Here is a 16,210-nt window from a genome sequence, read left to right as displayed (position 1 = left end):
GTTCCTTCAGAGTTGCTATCTTGAGCCGGGCGCTGGTGGCTCACGTCTGTAATCCTAGCTACTCAGGAGGCTGAGATCTGAGGATCACGGTTCAAAGCCAGCCCGGGCAGGAAAGACTGTGAGACTCCTATCTCCAATAAAACCACCAGAAAACCGGAAGTGGCGTTGTAGCTCAAGTGGTAGAGCGCTCACCTTGAGCTGAAGAGCTGAGGGGCAGCGCCTAGGCCCAGAGTTCAAGCCCCACGACCGACCAAAAAAAAAAAAAAAAAACAGTTGCTATCTTAACTCTCTTCTATGTCAGATTAGGACTGAATGACTGTATCTTTCCACCTTATTACATCTCTCCTTTTGTTTTTCATTTGTCTCAAGTATAGTTTTATCTGTGTCACCAAGAAGGTCTTCTAGACCTACACTCTGCATTTGACTCCTTGTTGCTTTGATAGTGTTGGAGTTTGAACTCAGAACCTTGCACTTGGTATTGTGACATTTTGAGCTATACCTTCAGGCCTTAGACTATAGTCTGATCTGCAGTCACAATGAAGTAGTCTGTGCCTTATCTACTGGATGGTTCTAAAAGTTGTTTAAAAACATCAATAAAGTATGCTTGCATGATAACACACATATTGTAATATTGTAAAATCACATTGTCTTCAATAGTGGCCCAAAGATATAACCCTCAGACCACGTGAAGTAGAACATTTATTAAAGTTTCATAATCTATCAGCTGCTTTAAGCTTAGGCCACATTCTAAAATTATCTTTAAGCAGTTGTACAAAGGGGTTTCAATTCAATGAGTTAGCTTATGAGTACAATGCATTGTGCCCCATGTCACCCCATACTACATATTTGCTATGGTTTTTTTGAGATAGAGTCTATCTGGGTCAGTACAAGCTGACCTTAAAACTTGTCATACAGCATAGGCTGACCTCAAACTCATGAGCCTCCTGCCTCAACTTCCCAAATGCTGGGCTTATAAACTTGCATCATCAAGCTTGGCTTTGCTTTGCTTTTGGTTTTTTTTGGTCAGGGGTTGGGGAGGGGGTAGACTAGGCATTATTCTCTCAGCTTTCCTGCTCAGGGCTAACACTACTGCTTTGACCCATAGCTCCACTTCCAGTTTTTTCTGGTGATTAGTTGGAGATAAGAGTCTCACAGACTTTCCTGCCTGGGCTGGCTTCAAATTGTGATCCTCAGATCGGAGCCTCCAGAGTAGCTAGGATTACAAGCATGAGCCCCTGGTGCCTGACTGTTTGGTTGTTTCTAAGACAGAATCTTGTCATGGTTCCCAGGATGACCAAGAATTCATGTTTCTCTTGCATCTATCTCACGAGTGCTAGTATTATAGTTGTATGCCATAACACCTGGCTTGCTTTATGTTCAAAGCAGACTTTCTTGAGCAAGTATCTCTTTACTCTTATTCCCAATTAACCCAAAAAGCCAAATGTGGAGGTATGGCTCAAGTGGTAAAGCACCTTGAGCAAAAAAGTTAAGCAACAGTGCCAGGCTCCAACTCCAAGCCCCAGTACATCACACACACACACACACACACACACACACACACACACACACACTACACATGAAGATTCAACCTAAATCTATCATGGGTTATACAATATTAACACATTCATATCAAATATCCTGATTAAGTTAACTACAGCACCGCTCACCCATGTCATTCTCTTTCCCTCCTTCCTGTGGGAGAGCAGCCCCTGAAACCACAGAGGACATGGGATTGGCAGGCAGGCATCCAGCATCTGCTCCTTCATTGGCTGACCCAGTCTGGCGCAACTTGGCTGAATCCTGAGGGTCAAGACTCACAGATGAGGCTGTGGACACGTGCTTAGGGTGGCGTGCTTTCTGTAGTTCCATGGCCCTGCCAACTGGACAGAATGGAATCATTAGTAATCTGCACTTCAAAACAGCTTTAAGAAAGACAGAGATGATGTAACAATATCTGAAAAATGTGTGGAACATGGTGGGCCTACAAAAATGTGAAAGGAATTATTGAAAAAAAAAGAACAATAAAGAAAAGGACATGGTGAGGGAGAGGGAAGGTGACAGACAGATGGGCAAAGAGAGAAGAGGAGAGAAAAGTGGAGGGGGAGATAAGAGATGGACTAACAGGAAGGGGGAAGAGATAGTAGATGAGTCTGGGGCAAGGAAGAAGGACATGGGAAAAGGAGATGTGGAGAGCAACCATGGAAAAAGGAGAGGAAATGCTGACAGAGTCATTATCTGGAGATGCATTGTTTGTAAGAATGAGGACGAAGCACTTTGAAGTCCCACTGCTTTCCTTCCCAACATGCACAACTTCATCCTCACATGCCACCTCCATCACCACATTGTCCAGAGACCCCACCCTGCTCTTCATCCATGCTCTTGTTGGTCATGACAAGAAGCACAGAAGCTCAGGTCACCACAGCACTATAGATCCTCAGGTAGCTCTGCTCGCCCAAATTCCTAACCATCTCTCTGTATCCCTTGGTCAGTGTATTGAGGTGCTCCGTCTCTTCTACCTGCCCTCTGAAATGTTCTTCTACCTTTCTCAGTGTTTCTCAACCAGGTGTAGCACTGGCATTTAAGGATTCCTCAGGTGTAAGCTACTTGTCATCTCTATTCCTCAACAAAATTCCTACTCCCAAGCATGCCCAGATGGCAAATGTGGAACTGTCTGAGATAAGGAGCACCATACAGCTTTCCTCATCCCTGATGAAGCCCTTTCTAATGGGCTTGTCTCTCCTAACTTGACCTGGGAGGAAAGAGGTATGAACAAAGCAGAGAGGAGAAATAGAGCTTGTACAATAATTCTGGAGACAGCAAATTACATATATATACACACATGCGTGTGTGTGTGTGTGTGTGTGTGTGTGTGTGGCTGTGTGTATATACATATAGATATACATATAGAGAGAGACAGAGACAGAGACAGAGACAGAGACAGAGAGAGCCAGAGACAGAAAGACAGAGATTAAACAAAGTAAGGTGGAAAAATCCATGAGTATAAGCAATCTGAACACAAACAAAATCAGAAGAGGTAAGTAACAAAGTGTCTGGCCACGTGGTGGGATACTACCATTAACCATGAGAACTGTGACACATTGAAAGCAGCATGAGGCACTTAGTTCAGAAACAACACTGTCGAAACAAGGCACAGGTTGTCGCACAGGTTGTGCAGCAGCACCATCATGAAAGCAGCGTCCCCAGCATTCACCCCAGCACATGGGCTATGGGCCCAGGAGGGATGGGTGGTGGGAGCAACATACTTGCACTGTTATCATGCCGGCTTGGTCTCCTTGGAGGTCCCAGGATGCTGGGGAATCCCCTCCGCTTGCCTTTCTCTTCGCCTTCTCTATCTTTCTTCATACTTTGCTACATGGAGGTACAAGGAGAAAGCTAAGAGATATCTAACAGAGTGGGTTTCTTTTGCTGCTCTCAAACATAGAAATACAATTTGAACATGGGTTCAATGTAAATGAAAATATGTATGTGCATATTCAGCAGAAGCTGCCACATAGTCTTGAGGACACCTCAAACTCAAGGTATCTGCACAAACCCTTTGGAAATGAAATTTTGGATAATAAAAAAGCAGCTTACCAGGAGCTTGCTGACTGTAAAAATTTACATTTACCAGGAGTTCATTCTAAGCCATGCAGCTCACTAATACTTTTATAATGTGTGGAAAACACTATGCTAGAACTAAAGATACAAAAATGAAGAAAGTCCTAAAAGATAAAAGTTGCAGATGGCACTCTGGAAAAACTACTATTTTCCCTTTTCACGTTCAGTAATGTTAAGCTTGCGTGTTTGGATTTGCAGTAGAGTTTGAATACTTTGAGAACAAGGACTACATTTTAGACCTATCATCATACCTAGTGCTAACACGATGATTTAGAAAATATTAAGAAGGAAAACATACAATCATAACATGTCAGGTCTGATACCTACCTCTCTATTATTCCAGTCTTACCTTGATTTTTGGGAGGAATCCAATCCGACCCCGCTTGTGCTCCAAATTTCGAGGTTCTTTCACTCTGACTCCCAAATGCTTCATATACATGAGAATCACATACTGCATTGTGGAACTAGAGAGAAAGGATTATGTAAAATAAGACTTCTGAGGGGTGGTCAGCCAGAACAAGTAGACACCAAATGATTTCCAAAAGCCCAATGTTGCAATTCTTGAAATTAACCAAGAAAAAAAATAAAGAGCTTTCTTTCTATTCATCACTATCGCTCATTTCTGCACAGGAAAGGAAGGAGTCAAACTAGACACCAGAACGTTACACAAATAAAATACAAGCCACCAGAGGGAGCCTGCAGTCTATATGTGTAAAGTTTAAATGAATACTGATCCTTTTCAGCTCCTCAGAGAAATGCTTAAAAGACTAAAAAGAGGTAGGAGGGAAGGGATGATAGGAGAATAACAAAGGAGGAGGCAACAATGCCTGATAGGAAATGTGTACTCATTGCCTTGCTCATGTAAATGTAACCCCTCTGTACAGTGTTTTTACAATAAAAAAGGGAGGAGGGATAAAGTTATCTTACCTCTTTTCTTCTTCTGTAGCTTGAGCAGTCATCCTAAAAGTAAAAGTGTTTAAAAATGAAATATTTAAGCTTAATAAAACACCTGGTCTTAAACTCAGAAACAGTGGATCACAGCTAACATTTTGTGTCCCAATCTAAATCTGTCTGCTATAATAGTAATAATTTTTTAAAAATCCCCTAGGACCTACACTATTTTCATACATATGCTGTATATATATATATATATATATACACACATATATGACAGTGAGAACATTTCCAATTAATTAAAACCAGCTCAAGTATTTGCATGGTTTTGATCACCAATTACAAGTTTCAGAGTTACTTATTGACCAACACTCAGAAAAGGGAACATAAGAACTTTAATACAAAGTATCAGGAAAAACTCAAGATTCAAATATTATGATAAAATAAACAGGTCCTTATCTGTACAACCTGACCACCCTTTCAAGCACACTTGAAGGGTATTTTAAGCCTAATGAGCACTGCCACACATGCCTCCATTACTTACAATACTTCTTCAATTTTAGCAACGATCTGCTCTGCACATGCCCGTTCCTTCTCCAGAGTTACCCGGTCCTTGTCTCGCTCTGCATCAAGTTTAGTCAGCTCACTGTCAGCCAAGGTCAGCCCCATACTGCGTTTCTGCCTAAAAGAACCAAGAGAAATCTGCTGGAGCAGCCTAGAGCAAAGCAGGTCCCTCTGAAAAAGTTTCAGCAGAGTCTTTATAAGCTACAAATGTCTAGGAATAGGCAAAAAAGTCAAGTTTTCTACTTCTGGGTCTATCACCTGGGATACCAGAGGAAAAAGACAAGACAGTCAGCCACAGAGAGATAAAATCATCAAGGAGCTGAGTGGAGTCAATCCCAGGGAGACACAATCGTGAAGAAATACTCAGACAACAGAGTCCACCATGTGGGAAGACACGATTGTGAGGACTGCTGAGCACAGGCGCAGTGCAGAACCCAGCACTGGGAGCACATGGGCTGGAGACTGAACTTTCAGTTCCACCCCAACCCTGCAGCTTCAGATGCTCAATATGTTTCAACAAGAGGGATACGACCAAGCAATTCACCTAGTGCTAAGTGTAACATTTTCTTACCTAAGAAGCAGAATGAAACCAAACTGAGACTGACTATATCAGGGATCTTATCTACCAACAAGCTTACCGAAAATCTTCCAAGTGCCTCTGAACTTCAGGGTGGACTCTTTCTTGCATAGTTTGTATATAGTGGCGATGTAGATCCTCAGGAATAAGCTCAGGTCTTCTCTTTTCTGCATAAAGAGAAAGGGATTATCTGATCTAAAGGTATATTCCATGCAAAGTGGAACTGGCAACACAGCAATTCAATAGGAACAAATTTAACTTGGAGCACAGTGACAAGTCTTCAGTGCAAGACCAGAATTCAGGTTTCAGTAGGTCTTAACTGTATAATAGATTTTCTTTCTATCAGTCATCCAAGGCATTAAACCAGCCACCTAGTGATAAATAAAACCTCCTGAGCTTAACTGGACAACATGTCTACAGAAATGTGATTATTCAAGATACTGATGCTCCAAACTTACCTAGATCCACCGATATTTCCTCAGGAACAGAGACTTTCAGGTGCTAAAACAAAATGTAAACAAAAGGTGAAACAGTACTACAGGCCCATTACAATGTGTATGAAGTGAAGACACAGCCTGGATACACTTGTCCATGCACTTTCATAGACAAGATCATTTTATTTTATGTTTTCTTCTTATGTGGCACTGAGGAATCGAACCCAGGGCCTCATGCATACAAGGCAAGCACTCTACCAAAGGGCACCTTCCCAGCAAAGAAATCATTTTAGAGTTCACAGCCCTGGAACATCCTAGTGTTTAAGTTAAATAATAAACCTCTTTCCCAATATTATATTATAGTATAAAGGAAATAGCTACAATTCTTTCACTAGACAAAAGAATGAATGCTTCATCATTATGCTAATAAACATACTGGCTTTAGCACTCTAGAAATATTGGTCAATACAATCTATCATATGTTATTTGAATTAATACAAGTAAAACCAAAACTGTGTATATATGATCACATGACCAACTGACTCATATATAACTATGACTTTATTTCCTGGATTTGAGATACTTATCCTACAAGCCGCAGCATATCCCACTGCTTTCCTATGTAAGATGTTAAACACTCAGCAGTCACATCCCAGTAAGAAAGTGCTAGAGGTTAACACTGAGTTTTAAGAGTTAAAGTCCCAGTAACCATCTGTAGTTCTTGCTACTGAATTAAGGTGACTGTCTTACAATTTACTTCCTTTCAGGTAGTACTTTCCCCCATAAATCTGCAGTTTTTGATTCTATTACCAAACTATTATCCCTTTCCCCCACCAAATTTAGGGAAATTTTTATTATTTTGTATTTAGAAGAACTATCTTAGTTTGGTTATGTTTATATTATCACATACCTATTTAAGTCATATGCTTCCTGAAATTTAAAAATTCCTATAAAGTCCTTTAAGTTTGAAAATAAGTGATTACTGAAAAAAAATGTAAGATCTTTTATATTCATTGTAAAAGCACTGAAATGGCCAAGCATGGTAAACATGCCTATAATCCCAATCTTCAAGAGGAAGCTGAGGCAGCAGGATCAGAATTTCAAGGCCAGCTTGATCTACATAATGAGAACCTGTCTCAATGAGAACGGCTAAAAAAAACTGAAATGGGCTTCAAAGCTATCTTTAACAGAAGTTGCCAAGAAGTAATTCGAAGCCAGTTTCTTAAAAGCATTTCTAGTAAAAATAAAGATACAAAAGTACATTTATGTTATGTGGGTATTTATATGAAATAAATATGACCTGAAGCAAAGAAGAATGACTTGCCACATTAACCAATCAGGATTCTTCTTAGACTTTAATGATAATACCCTTATAGAACATGAACAGTAAAATACAAAGTTTTGATATAGCCAGAGGGCTCTCTTAAGAGATGTGAAATTAAAGATGATAGTAGTCCTACAGTGGAAACTGTAGGACTGCAGTTCAAGGCTATCCCAGACAGAAAAGTTTGCAAGACCCCTTCTAAACATACAGTAGGTACAGTGATGTGTGTGTGCCTGCCATCCGTAGCTATGGGAGAGGCTGCATGGACAGGATCACAGTACTATGCCAGTCTGGACTGAAAAATCCAAGAGACTCAATGTCCACAAAGGGAAGCTAGATACATTGGCATGTGCCTGTGATCCTAGCAACTATGGAAAGTCTAAAAGTATGCAAAGCACCTATATTTACAAACAGTCAGTGAAAAATAGACCTGGGGCCTGGGAATGTGGCTTAGTGGTAGAGTGCTTGCCTAGCATGCATGGATGCCCTCGGTTCTATTCCTCAGTACCACATAAACAGAAAAAGCCGGAAGTGGCACTGTGACTCAAGTGGTAAAGTGCTAGCTAGCATTGAGCAAAGAAAGCTCAGGGACAGTGCCAGGCCCTGAGTTCAAGCCCCAGTAGTGGCAGAGGAGAGAAGGGGAAAGGGAGAAGAGGGGAGGAAAGGGGAGGGATTCAAACAAGCAGAAGAAAAAGAAATACCAACTGAAATGTATTTGAACATACTCAACTTTCTTCATGACAGTGTTATTTTAGTAAAAATAATTTGCAATGTTTTAAACAATAGCTATCAGAACAATAATTCATTTAATAAGTATCTGGGTCACCAGTCTGTTCCAGAAACTGTTCGAAATTGGACACAGCAACATATAAACAGAACAAAAATACTTGCCCCAGTGGAGTTTACATTTAGGGTAGGAGGGCAGGAATATAACTAAAATTAATACCCAAGAGTTCTACAGGCAAAAAGTCATAGAAACGGTGTGCTGGTGGCTCACGCCTGTAATCCTAGCTACTCAGGAGGCTGAGATCTGAGGATCGCAGTTCAAAGCCAGCCCGGGCAGGAAAGTCTATGAAACTCTTATCTCCAATAAACCACCAGAAAACCGGAAGTGGCGCTGTAGCTCAAGTGGTAGAGCGCTCACTCTGAGCTGAAGAGCTGAGGGACAGCACTCAGACCCAGAGTTCAAGCCCCACTACCAACCAAAAAAAAAAAAGTCATAGAAGAAATGATAGAATGTAAAGGTGACATTTAAGTAGATTGGTATCAACGAAGGTCTCCTGAGAAGATGGTGGCAACTGTATTTAGCAATGGGGAAGTGTGTAGGTAACTATGTAAGAAATACAAATAAAATGAGGCAGCAAATTATCTGTATGTGTTTGTCTTGACACAAAAGAAATGTTTTTAATATAATGAACCAAAGCAAAACAAACAACAATAACAAACAAAAAAACTGTTGGAGGAAGAAGAGGAGATAACTGCCAGATAAAAAAGGAGGAGCTGGTGCTAGAGAGAGGATATACAATTCTTTAACAGGTTGAAGAGAAAGGGCACAGGGTGTGGTGTGATGGAGGTTAAGTAACATATTTGGTAGAAGTTCCTTCCTCTACACTTGACATTTTCCGTGAAAACTGGAAGGCAGTCAGCTGAGACAAGGCTAGGAAAGGAAGCGACTCAGGCTGAAGGACAGAAGCTGAGGCATTCATCCAAGAGACCTGCGAGCATGTAAGAGCAAGGCACGCAGCACAGACATCCAAGGCACCGCGGCTACCCGCAGCGGTGCACATGAAACAAAGCTTAAAAGCTTTACTAACATTTCTATTTTTGGTAAAATAACACATTAGTATTATTTCAGTATGAGATCTTTTTACCACTTTTTAGTTAAATTTGTGCTTCTAAGGTTCAAAGAGGCCACCTAGAGATCAATTATGTGAGAATGATACCTTGGATCCTAATATGTATCTCTATCATATATGGGTGTTCTCTTTTTTATTCCTTCATTCTAATTATACAAAGACCTAAATGTATCTCATCCCCCTAAAATTTACTCTGAGAATTCATATATGCAAAATTAAATCACAAATTTAATCACAAGTGATTAAAAAGTCAAGAGTAATCAATAATTGAAATATAATACAGATACTCAGAAGCATAAGGATGTCCAAAAACAGAAGAGGGAAGACTGGAACTAAGAGGCCAATTCAGTCAGTGCCCTAAAGCAGAGATCATAACTTGGCAACTCACCGCAGCCCGATCCAGGAAGAACTGATGAAACTCAAGGAAGACACGACGAGTTTCCTTCGAATTAGTCTGTTTATACAGGTCTGAGTAGAGGTAACAGAGCTGTCACGGAGAAGGAAAGAGAAGAGACAAAGTGAAAAATCACATAAGGGATAATTTGCTAGATCCTCAATAAACAAAGAAGTTACCACCAACAAAGTAGTTATTACTATGTAATCAAATCTTTAAATTTTTCATTAGTAACACTGTAAGTATCTTTCATATCTATTCTTAAAGGTTTGGAAAACAAGCCTGTCCTTTTATCTAACAGATACAAAAAGTCCTACAGCACGTGAATCAGTAACACCAGGACGCTGAACCAGCTAAATTGTAAAATGTATTACCAATGTTGCGGGGTCAAATTGTGAAACTACATGGTGTAAGAAAACAGCCAAGTGAGCAGGGCGAGATTTCAGCAGTTCAATGCTCTGGAAGCAGCTGCACTGCCCATTGATCTAGAGGAAGGAAAGACAATTACACATCAAACTCATACAAATATACAAGACAGTGTAAGGTCAGTTGACCCTGACTATCCAAATTTCACTTCTGTCTCCTATGAGGGTTCAGATCTGAGATGTTCCCCCAAAGGCCCATGTATTGAGAGCTTAGCTTCAAGCTGAGAGCTGCTGGGAGGTGGAAGAAGTCTCAGACAGTGGGGCCAAGCTGGAGGAGCCTGCAGGCTGTCACTGAGAGTGGTTTGTTGCTGGGACCCTCCTCTCTAGTTTTTCCTGCTTCCTGGCCTCCGTGAGTGAAGCAGCTTTCCTCCACCACATTGTGCCGTAATGTTTCTGCATAGTCAGACCTAAAAGCAATGGAGTCAGCCCACCTTGGGTACCAGTCCAAACCTTTATTCTTTAAAGTTGTTCTTTTAATTGGGCATTGTGTCATAGTGACAGAAAGCTGACACATCTCTCTATTTAAAAAAAAAAAAAATCAGTATTCTAAAACTTCCACAAAGTTTACTAGCAACATAGGCTACGGAATTTCTTCTAAAAATTAATCATCTTTTGAGAATAGAAAGTAAACTACTTAGGAAGAATGGAAGTTTAGGAGATTGGCAAAAATATTTTGATAACATTTCTAAAATGTAAAGAAGGTTTTTTTGGCCCAATAATGAAATAGCTAATTTTCCTTCTCTTTCAAGCTAATCACAGTACATTTTCCACAGCAGTGGAAAATGATGCTGTATGCTTTTAAGTCAGAACCTTTAAAATTACTGTAAAATCCCTAAAAATTCTGAATATAGAAAACAAACTTAAACTATCGTCCCAATTTCCACATTAAAAGTGTTTATATTTAGATAAGAACTTTAATCTAAATAAACAATATCAAATTCTGCTCAATATATGCAGAAAAAAGAAATTATTTTTGAACTCATTCTAAAAGCTAGTTAACATTCCAACATTACCTAAATTAGCAAAGCCAAACAAATTACAAAAAATAAAACTATAGACCAATATCTCTCAAGAGCACAGATGCAAAAATCCTAAGTAAAATAAAAATCAAACTGATTTCACCAATATAAAAGAAGATGATATATCATGACTGAATGGGGTTTGTTCCAGCAATTCAATATCAATATATAATTTGGTATCATCTATTGTATTGAGAATAATTTTAAAAATATGTAATTTCAGTAATTTAAAAAAAATCAACATCCACTCATGGTAAAAATTCTCAGCAGACTAAGCACAGTCTTTAACCTAATAAAGAAAAATTACAAACACCTTCAATAACATACTGAATAAGGAAGGAATGAACACTTTCTTCTGAAGATCAGGAACAGAACAAGAATGTCTGGACATTCTAATTCAACCTCACACTGGAAATCCTAGCCAGTGCCATGAAGCAAGAAAAAGAAGTTTAGAAAATATAGAAATTGGAAGCCAGGAAATAAAACTATTTCTCTTCATAAACAGTGTGGTTGTTATGTAGAAAAATCTCAAAAGACTATTTTTTTCCAAAGTCTACGTCTCATTTGTCTGGCCTTGCACTCAGAATCTTCCTGCCTCAGCCTCCAAAAGCTCAAAAGACTTATTTTAAAAATTCCTACAGGGGGGCTGGGAAGATGGCTCAGTGGTAGAGTGTTTGCCTTGCATGCATAAGGCTCTGGGTTCGATTCCTCAGCACCACATAAGCAGAAAAAAAAAAAAAGCCGGAAGTGGCGCTGTGGCTCAAGTGGTAGAGCGCTAGCCTTGAGCTGAAGAGCTGAAGGACAGCACCCAGGCCCAGAGTTCAGGCCCACGATCAGACCCAAAAAATAAGTAAGTAAATAAAAATTCCTACAGTATATAAGGACAAGAATTAAGCCTTAATTCCTTTTAAAAAAGAAATTTAGCCAATTATATTCCTACCATTAACGAATAATTGAAAAAAAATTATTTGTAATATCCATAACATCATACTCCCAAAACAAAATGAAACACAAGTATATATCAAATGACTTAACTCTTACCACTTTTAAAAGCATTTCTAGTGGTCAAAGCTCAAATAAGTAATTAACCTAATGAGCTATCGATCCTAAGGTTTAGCTACAAATCCTTAATTTCCAGAAAGCATTTACTTTTACAAAAAAGCAGACATCTCATAATGTAAATTTTTTTGAATGTCATCACCTGTTCATGTTCAGTACCAAAATCATCATCCTCTGCCCCAATGATATGAGGCGCGACCCGGGTGGAAGGGCTGCTGACGAGCAATGGAGCATCCTGGAAACAAAAACACCATCCAGAGTCTAACTCAAAGACAAAGACAGACCATCCAGAAGATGTGGTTCATTTAATCACTGGGATTGCTTCTTGTCTGTTTTCTTCGAAGTACTTTATTTTCAAAAGACAAGTGCTCCAACTGCCAATGTCATAAACTACTCTGGCAGAGAAAATGACTATCACTGTATTGATTAACATTCTCCATGAAAACAGCAAACACCTTTACTCACTACACCCTTGGTTATCTGTTTCTAATTAGGTCTTTTATACTTCATTTATTAATTCACAAATGCCTACACTGTGTTACAGAAAGACATGCTGACTCACATAGTTGTAATTTTTTCTAAACTGAAAAGTTTAAAAAATATACATAAATGAGGCAGGTATGGCATCTCATGCCTATAATCCTAGCTACTTGACAAGAAGAATCTGGAAGACCACAGTTTGAGGATAGCCCAGGCAAAATGTCCTGAGGATCCCCGCCCCACCTCAAGAAAAATGCTGGGTATGGTGGCATATTTGTTATAGTCTATAGGAACAAACACCTAAGTAAGCTAAGCAACTGTAGTTTCAGCTCAATAAATCATTTTATTGAGCATCTTGATTTCATTTACACAAGTGTTAAAAACATACTTTTTTTCTTTTCACCCTCATGTGAGTGAACTCAAGAATGTCTTCCAAGCCAGGCCACTCTGCTCCTCTCACCTTGCTGACCACAGGAATGAAGGATCATTCAGCACAATAAGGAATACAACTCTGGAGACTATCAGCAGCACACTGGGAAAGAAAACTACCACCTAACCTGATGTCAAACCTCAGCACATACATCTGGAAGCCCGGGCTCCTGGGCTCTTCTATGAAAACCTGTCCTCCCTTGGGATTAGACTGTGCTTTTTAATCTAGAGATACTAGTGTGTGTGGTCCTTATTTTGCCAGACAAAACATATAAGTCTTTTTCTTTTTCTCCAAAAGTCTGCTCTTATTACTCATGAATGGGCATTGAGTTCCAATCAAATTTCCAGCATCAAACTCAGGGAAGTGTAAATAGGAAGAACATAGTCCAGGACAGCCTAGCAAAGCAAGACTATATCCTAAAAAAGGGGCAGAGTAAACAAGGTCTGGAGGTATGGCTCAACAGGTATCTGCCAAGCAAACATGAGACCCTAAACTCAAGCTCCAGTATCAAAAAGAGAAAGGGAGACGGAGACAGAGACAGAGACGAGACAGAGAGGGAGACAGAGACAGGGAGGGGAGGGGAGGGGAAGGGGAGGGGGAGGGACAGAAGGACAGAGGGAAAGAAAAGGAAGGGATGGAGGGAGGGAGGAAGGGAGAGAGGAAGGAAGGGAGGAAGGAAGGGAGGAAGGATAAAGCAGCTGGGCTCCTGTGGCTGTACCTATAACCCTAGCTACTCAGGAGGATGAAATCTGAGCTGAAGCCAGCCTGGGCAGGAAAGTCCCCAAGACTCTTATCTCTAATAAACTACTCAGAAAAAGCCAGATGTGCCGCTGTGGCTCAAGTGGTAGAGCACTAGCCTTGAACAAAAACAGGCTCAGGGACAGTGCTCAGGTCCTGAGTTCAAGCCTTGGGACTGGCACATACACACACACACAAAAAATCGGTAAGACAAAGTTAGCACAGGAGTCCAAACATAATGGCTCACATCTGTACTTGAGAGGCAGAGCCAGTGATGATCAGCCTCATAGGCTGGCTATGTGATAAAATGGGAGGGGTAACCCAGGCTTGTCATCCTGGCTACATGGAAAGCATGATTAGCAGGAGCATAATGGGTATAATGTGAAACCATTCCTCCATTTGTCTATCAAGCACAAGGCTGAGTTCAAACACAGTACCACAAAATAAAGTAAGTTACCACAGAGGTTAACGCGCCTACAATGTATTAACCAAAGATTTCCGTGAGTGCTATATAACTGAAAGCTGTCACTGAACCCTGTTTTTTTTTTTCCATTTTTAATTCATTTTCATAAGTACGTAATGCAGGACTTCTCAACATCGCCACTGTTGGCATGCTAGACAAAATAACTCTTTGTTGTAGAGCAGTCTGCACACTGTAGGGCAGTCAAGAGGGGGAGGGGGAGGATGAAGAAAGTTGTGGGGGTTGGTAAAGACAATACTCACAATACTCATTGCAAAGATTTCATACTCACAATGTCCTGAATTGATTCACTTTTTTCTGGGTTTTCCTCTAGATAAATCCTCTCCTTCAGACCACTCTTAGGACTCTAAATAATGTTTTTTAAGAGAAAAAAAGTTCAGTTCATTACAATAGATTCCTAAAATGAGATAAGGAAAAACAGTGTGGAAAAAACATTCTGAAAATTAGCTAGGATAAGAAATGTAGACATGTATGGTATGTATGCCTGATAAGTGTCAGCTGTGAGAATTTTTTTCCTTGAATCAAAAGTATAATTTTCCATTAAAATCTTTGACCCAATCACCAGATTCTTCTGTATGTATGTGTGTGTGGTGGTGCGGGACCAGTCTTGGGGCTTGAACTTATGGCCTGAGCAATGTCCCTCAGCGTCTTTTGCTCAAGGCTAGCAGGCTACCACTTGAACCACACCACCACTTCCAGCTTTTTCTATTTATGTGGTACTGAGGAATCAAACCCAGAGCTTGATGAACAATAGGCATTCCCAGCCCTCAAAATTCTTTTCTTTTTTTTGGTTGGTCGTGAGGCCTGAACTCTAGGCCTGGGTACTGTCCCTGAGCTCTTCAGCTCAAAGCCAGTGATCTACCACTAGAGCCACAGAACCGCTTCCAGCTTTTTCTGCTTATATGGTGCTCATGCACCACATGTAGGCCTCATGCATCTCAGGCAAGCACCCTACCACTGAGCCACCTTCCCAGCCCCAGATTCTTATCATCATCATTCCAAAAGGAGTTCTCAGATTTTCCTTGTATGAGGAACTAAATCATTGGGCCTAAGCCTCAAAAAGGTAGTCTAAATGACGGCCTTTAATTGTTTTTTAAGCCCAACTTTTTCTTAACAGTAAGAGAAACATTCTATTATTCACCAGCATTTGTGTATATACAAGCACGCGTGTGCATGTATACCATAGGTCTAACATCTCTTCTGCACACAAAGCACTCTGACTTCCTATGCATGTCTTTAAGAGAAATACGAGTCACAATCCACTAGCTTGATTTGGACCCACAAAACACTGGCTCAGTCTACTTCCCTCATCACTTTTAAAGAAAGTGAACTACTTTTAAGTCTTTATTCTTATCACTACATACTACTTAAGAGTACTGTTGAGTATAAAATGCAGAACTTAGCTTTCAATATTTATTTAAATATGGTGCCACATTATAGTCAACTTAACATATTTCTTAGCAAACACCCATGTTAATCTCACTCTCATAGGGTGAATCAAGAAAGTGCTATTGCTGAACCTGGGCAATTAGCTGAAGTCTGTCTAACAGGACTAAGGCTTTTCCTCTTTGTAATGGCAGAGTACTTCATGACTCAACACTGAGTCACTCTGACCACAAATGGAATATTAACATGCTCTTAAAGATATCAACAGTCAGCTTCTCAGTTCAGTGAAAAAGCACTGGCACTAAAGCACTGGCATTATTAACTTGTCTACCACAAACAAGATGCCTGCTGGGAAATTCCACTCTCCCAAAAGAAACCTTGGCATTGGGTGTCTGAGGGAAAAAGTGAACTCTGGAATTAAAAGCTCAAATACTGCACAGGGCTGGGAAGATGGCTCAGTGGTAGAGTGCTTGCCTTGCATGCATGAAGCTTTGGGTTCGATTCCTCAGCACCACATAAGCAGAAAAAGCC

At 40.2% G+C, this 16,210-nt stretch overlaps 1 protein-coding gene across 3 annotated transcripts in view; it reads right to left on the bottom strand.

Moving 5' to 3' along the window:
• Arhgef12 (Rho guanine nucleotide exchange factor 12) overlaps positions 1–16,210 on the bottom strand; it is a 116,914-nt gene that overhangs the window by 26,212 nt on the left and 74,492 nt on the right. For all 3 annotated transcript variants that reach the window (XM_042683013.1, XM_042683015.1, XM_042683014.1), the window contains 11 exons: positions 14,565–14,639; positions 12,307–12,399; positions 10,036–10,146; positions 9,656–9,754; positions 6,112–6,154; positions 5,715–5,820; positions 5,057–5,194; positions 4,546–4,578; positions 3,968–4,082; positions 3,264–3,369; positions 1,668–1,880 (listed from right to left, as the gene is read on the bottom strand). In XM_042683013.1, coding sequence (XP_042538947.1) covers positions 1,668–1,880; positions 3,264–3,369; positions 3,968–4,082; positions 4,546–4,578; positions 5,057–5,194; positions 5,715–5,820; positions 6,112–6,154; positions 9,656–9,754; positions 10,036–10,146; positions 12,307–12,399; positions 14,565–14,639 — 1,132 coding nt within the window. The remainder of the gene's footprint in view (positions 1–1,667; positions 1,881–3,263; positions 3,370–3,967; positions 4,083–4,545; positions 4,579–5,056; positions 5,195–5,714; positions 5,821–6,111; positions 6,155–9,655; positions 9,755–10,035; positions 10,147–12,306; positions 12,400–14,564; positions 14,640–16,210) is intronic.

The sequence above is a fragment of the Dipodomys spectabilis genome, unplaced genomic scaffold (genome assembly GCF_019054845.1).
Source record: "Dipodomys spectabilis isolate Male_0828 unplaced genomic scaffold, ASM1905484v1 ptg000076l, whole genome shotgun sequence".
Lineage (NCBI taxonomy): Eukaryota > Metazoa > Chordata > Mammalia > Rodentia > Heteromyidae > Dipodomys > Dipodomys spectabilis.
The sequence above is the reverse complement of the archived record's forward strand: the minus strand, read 5'-3'. Positions and strand labels throughout refer to the sequence as shown.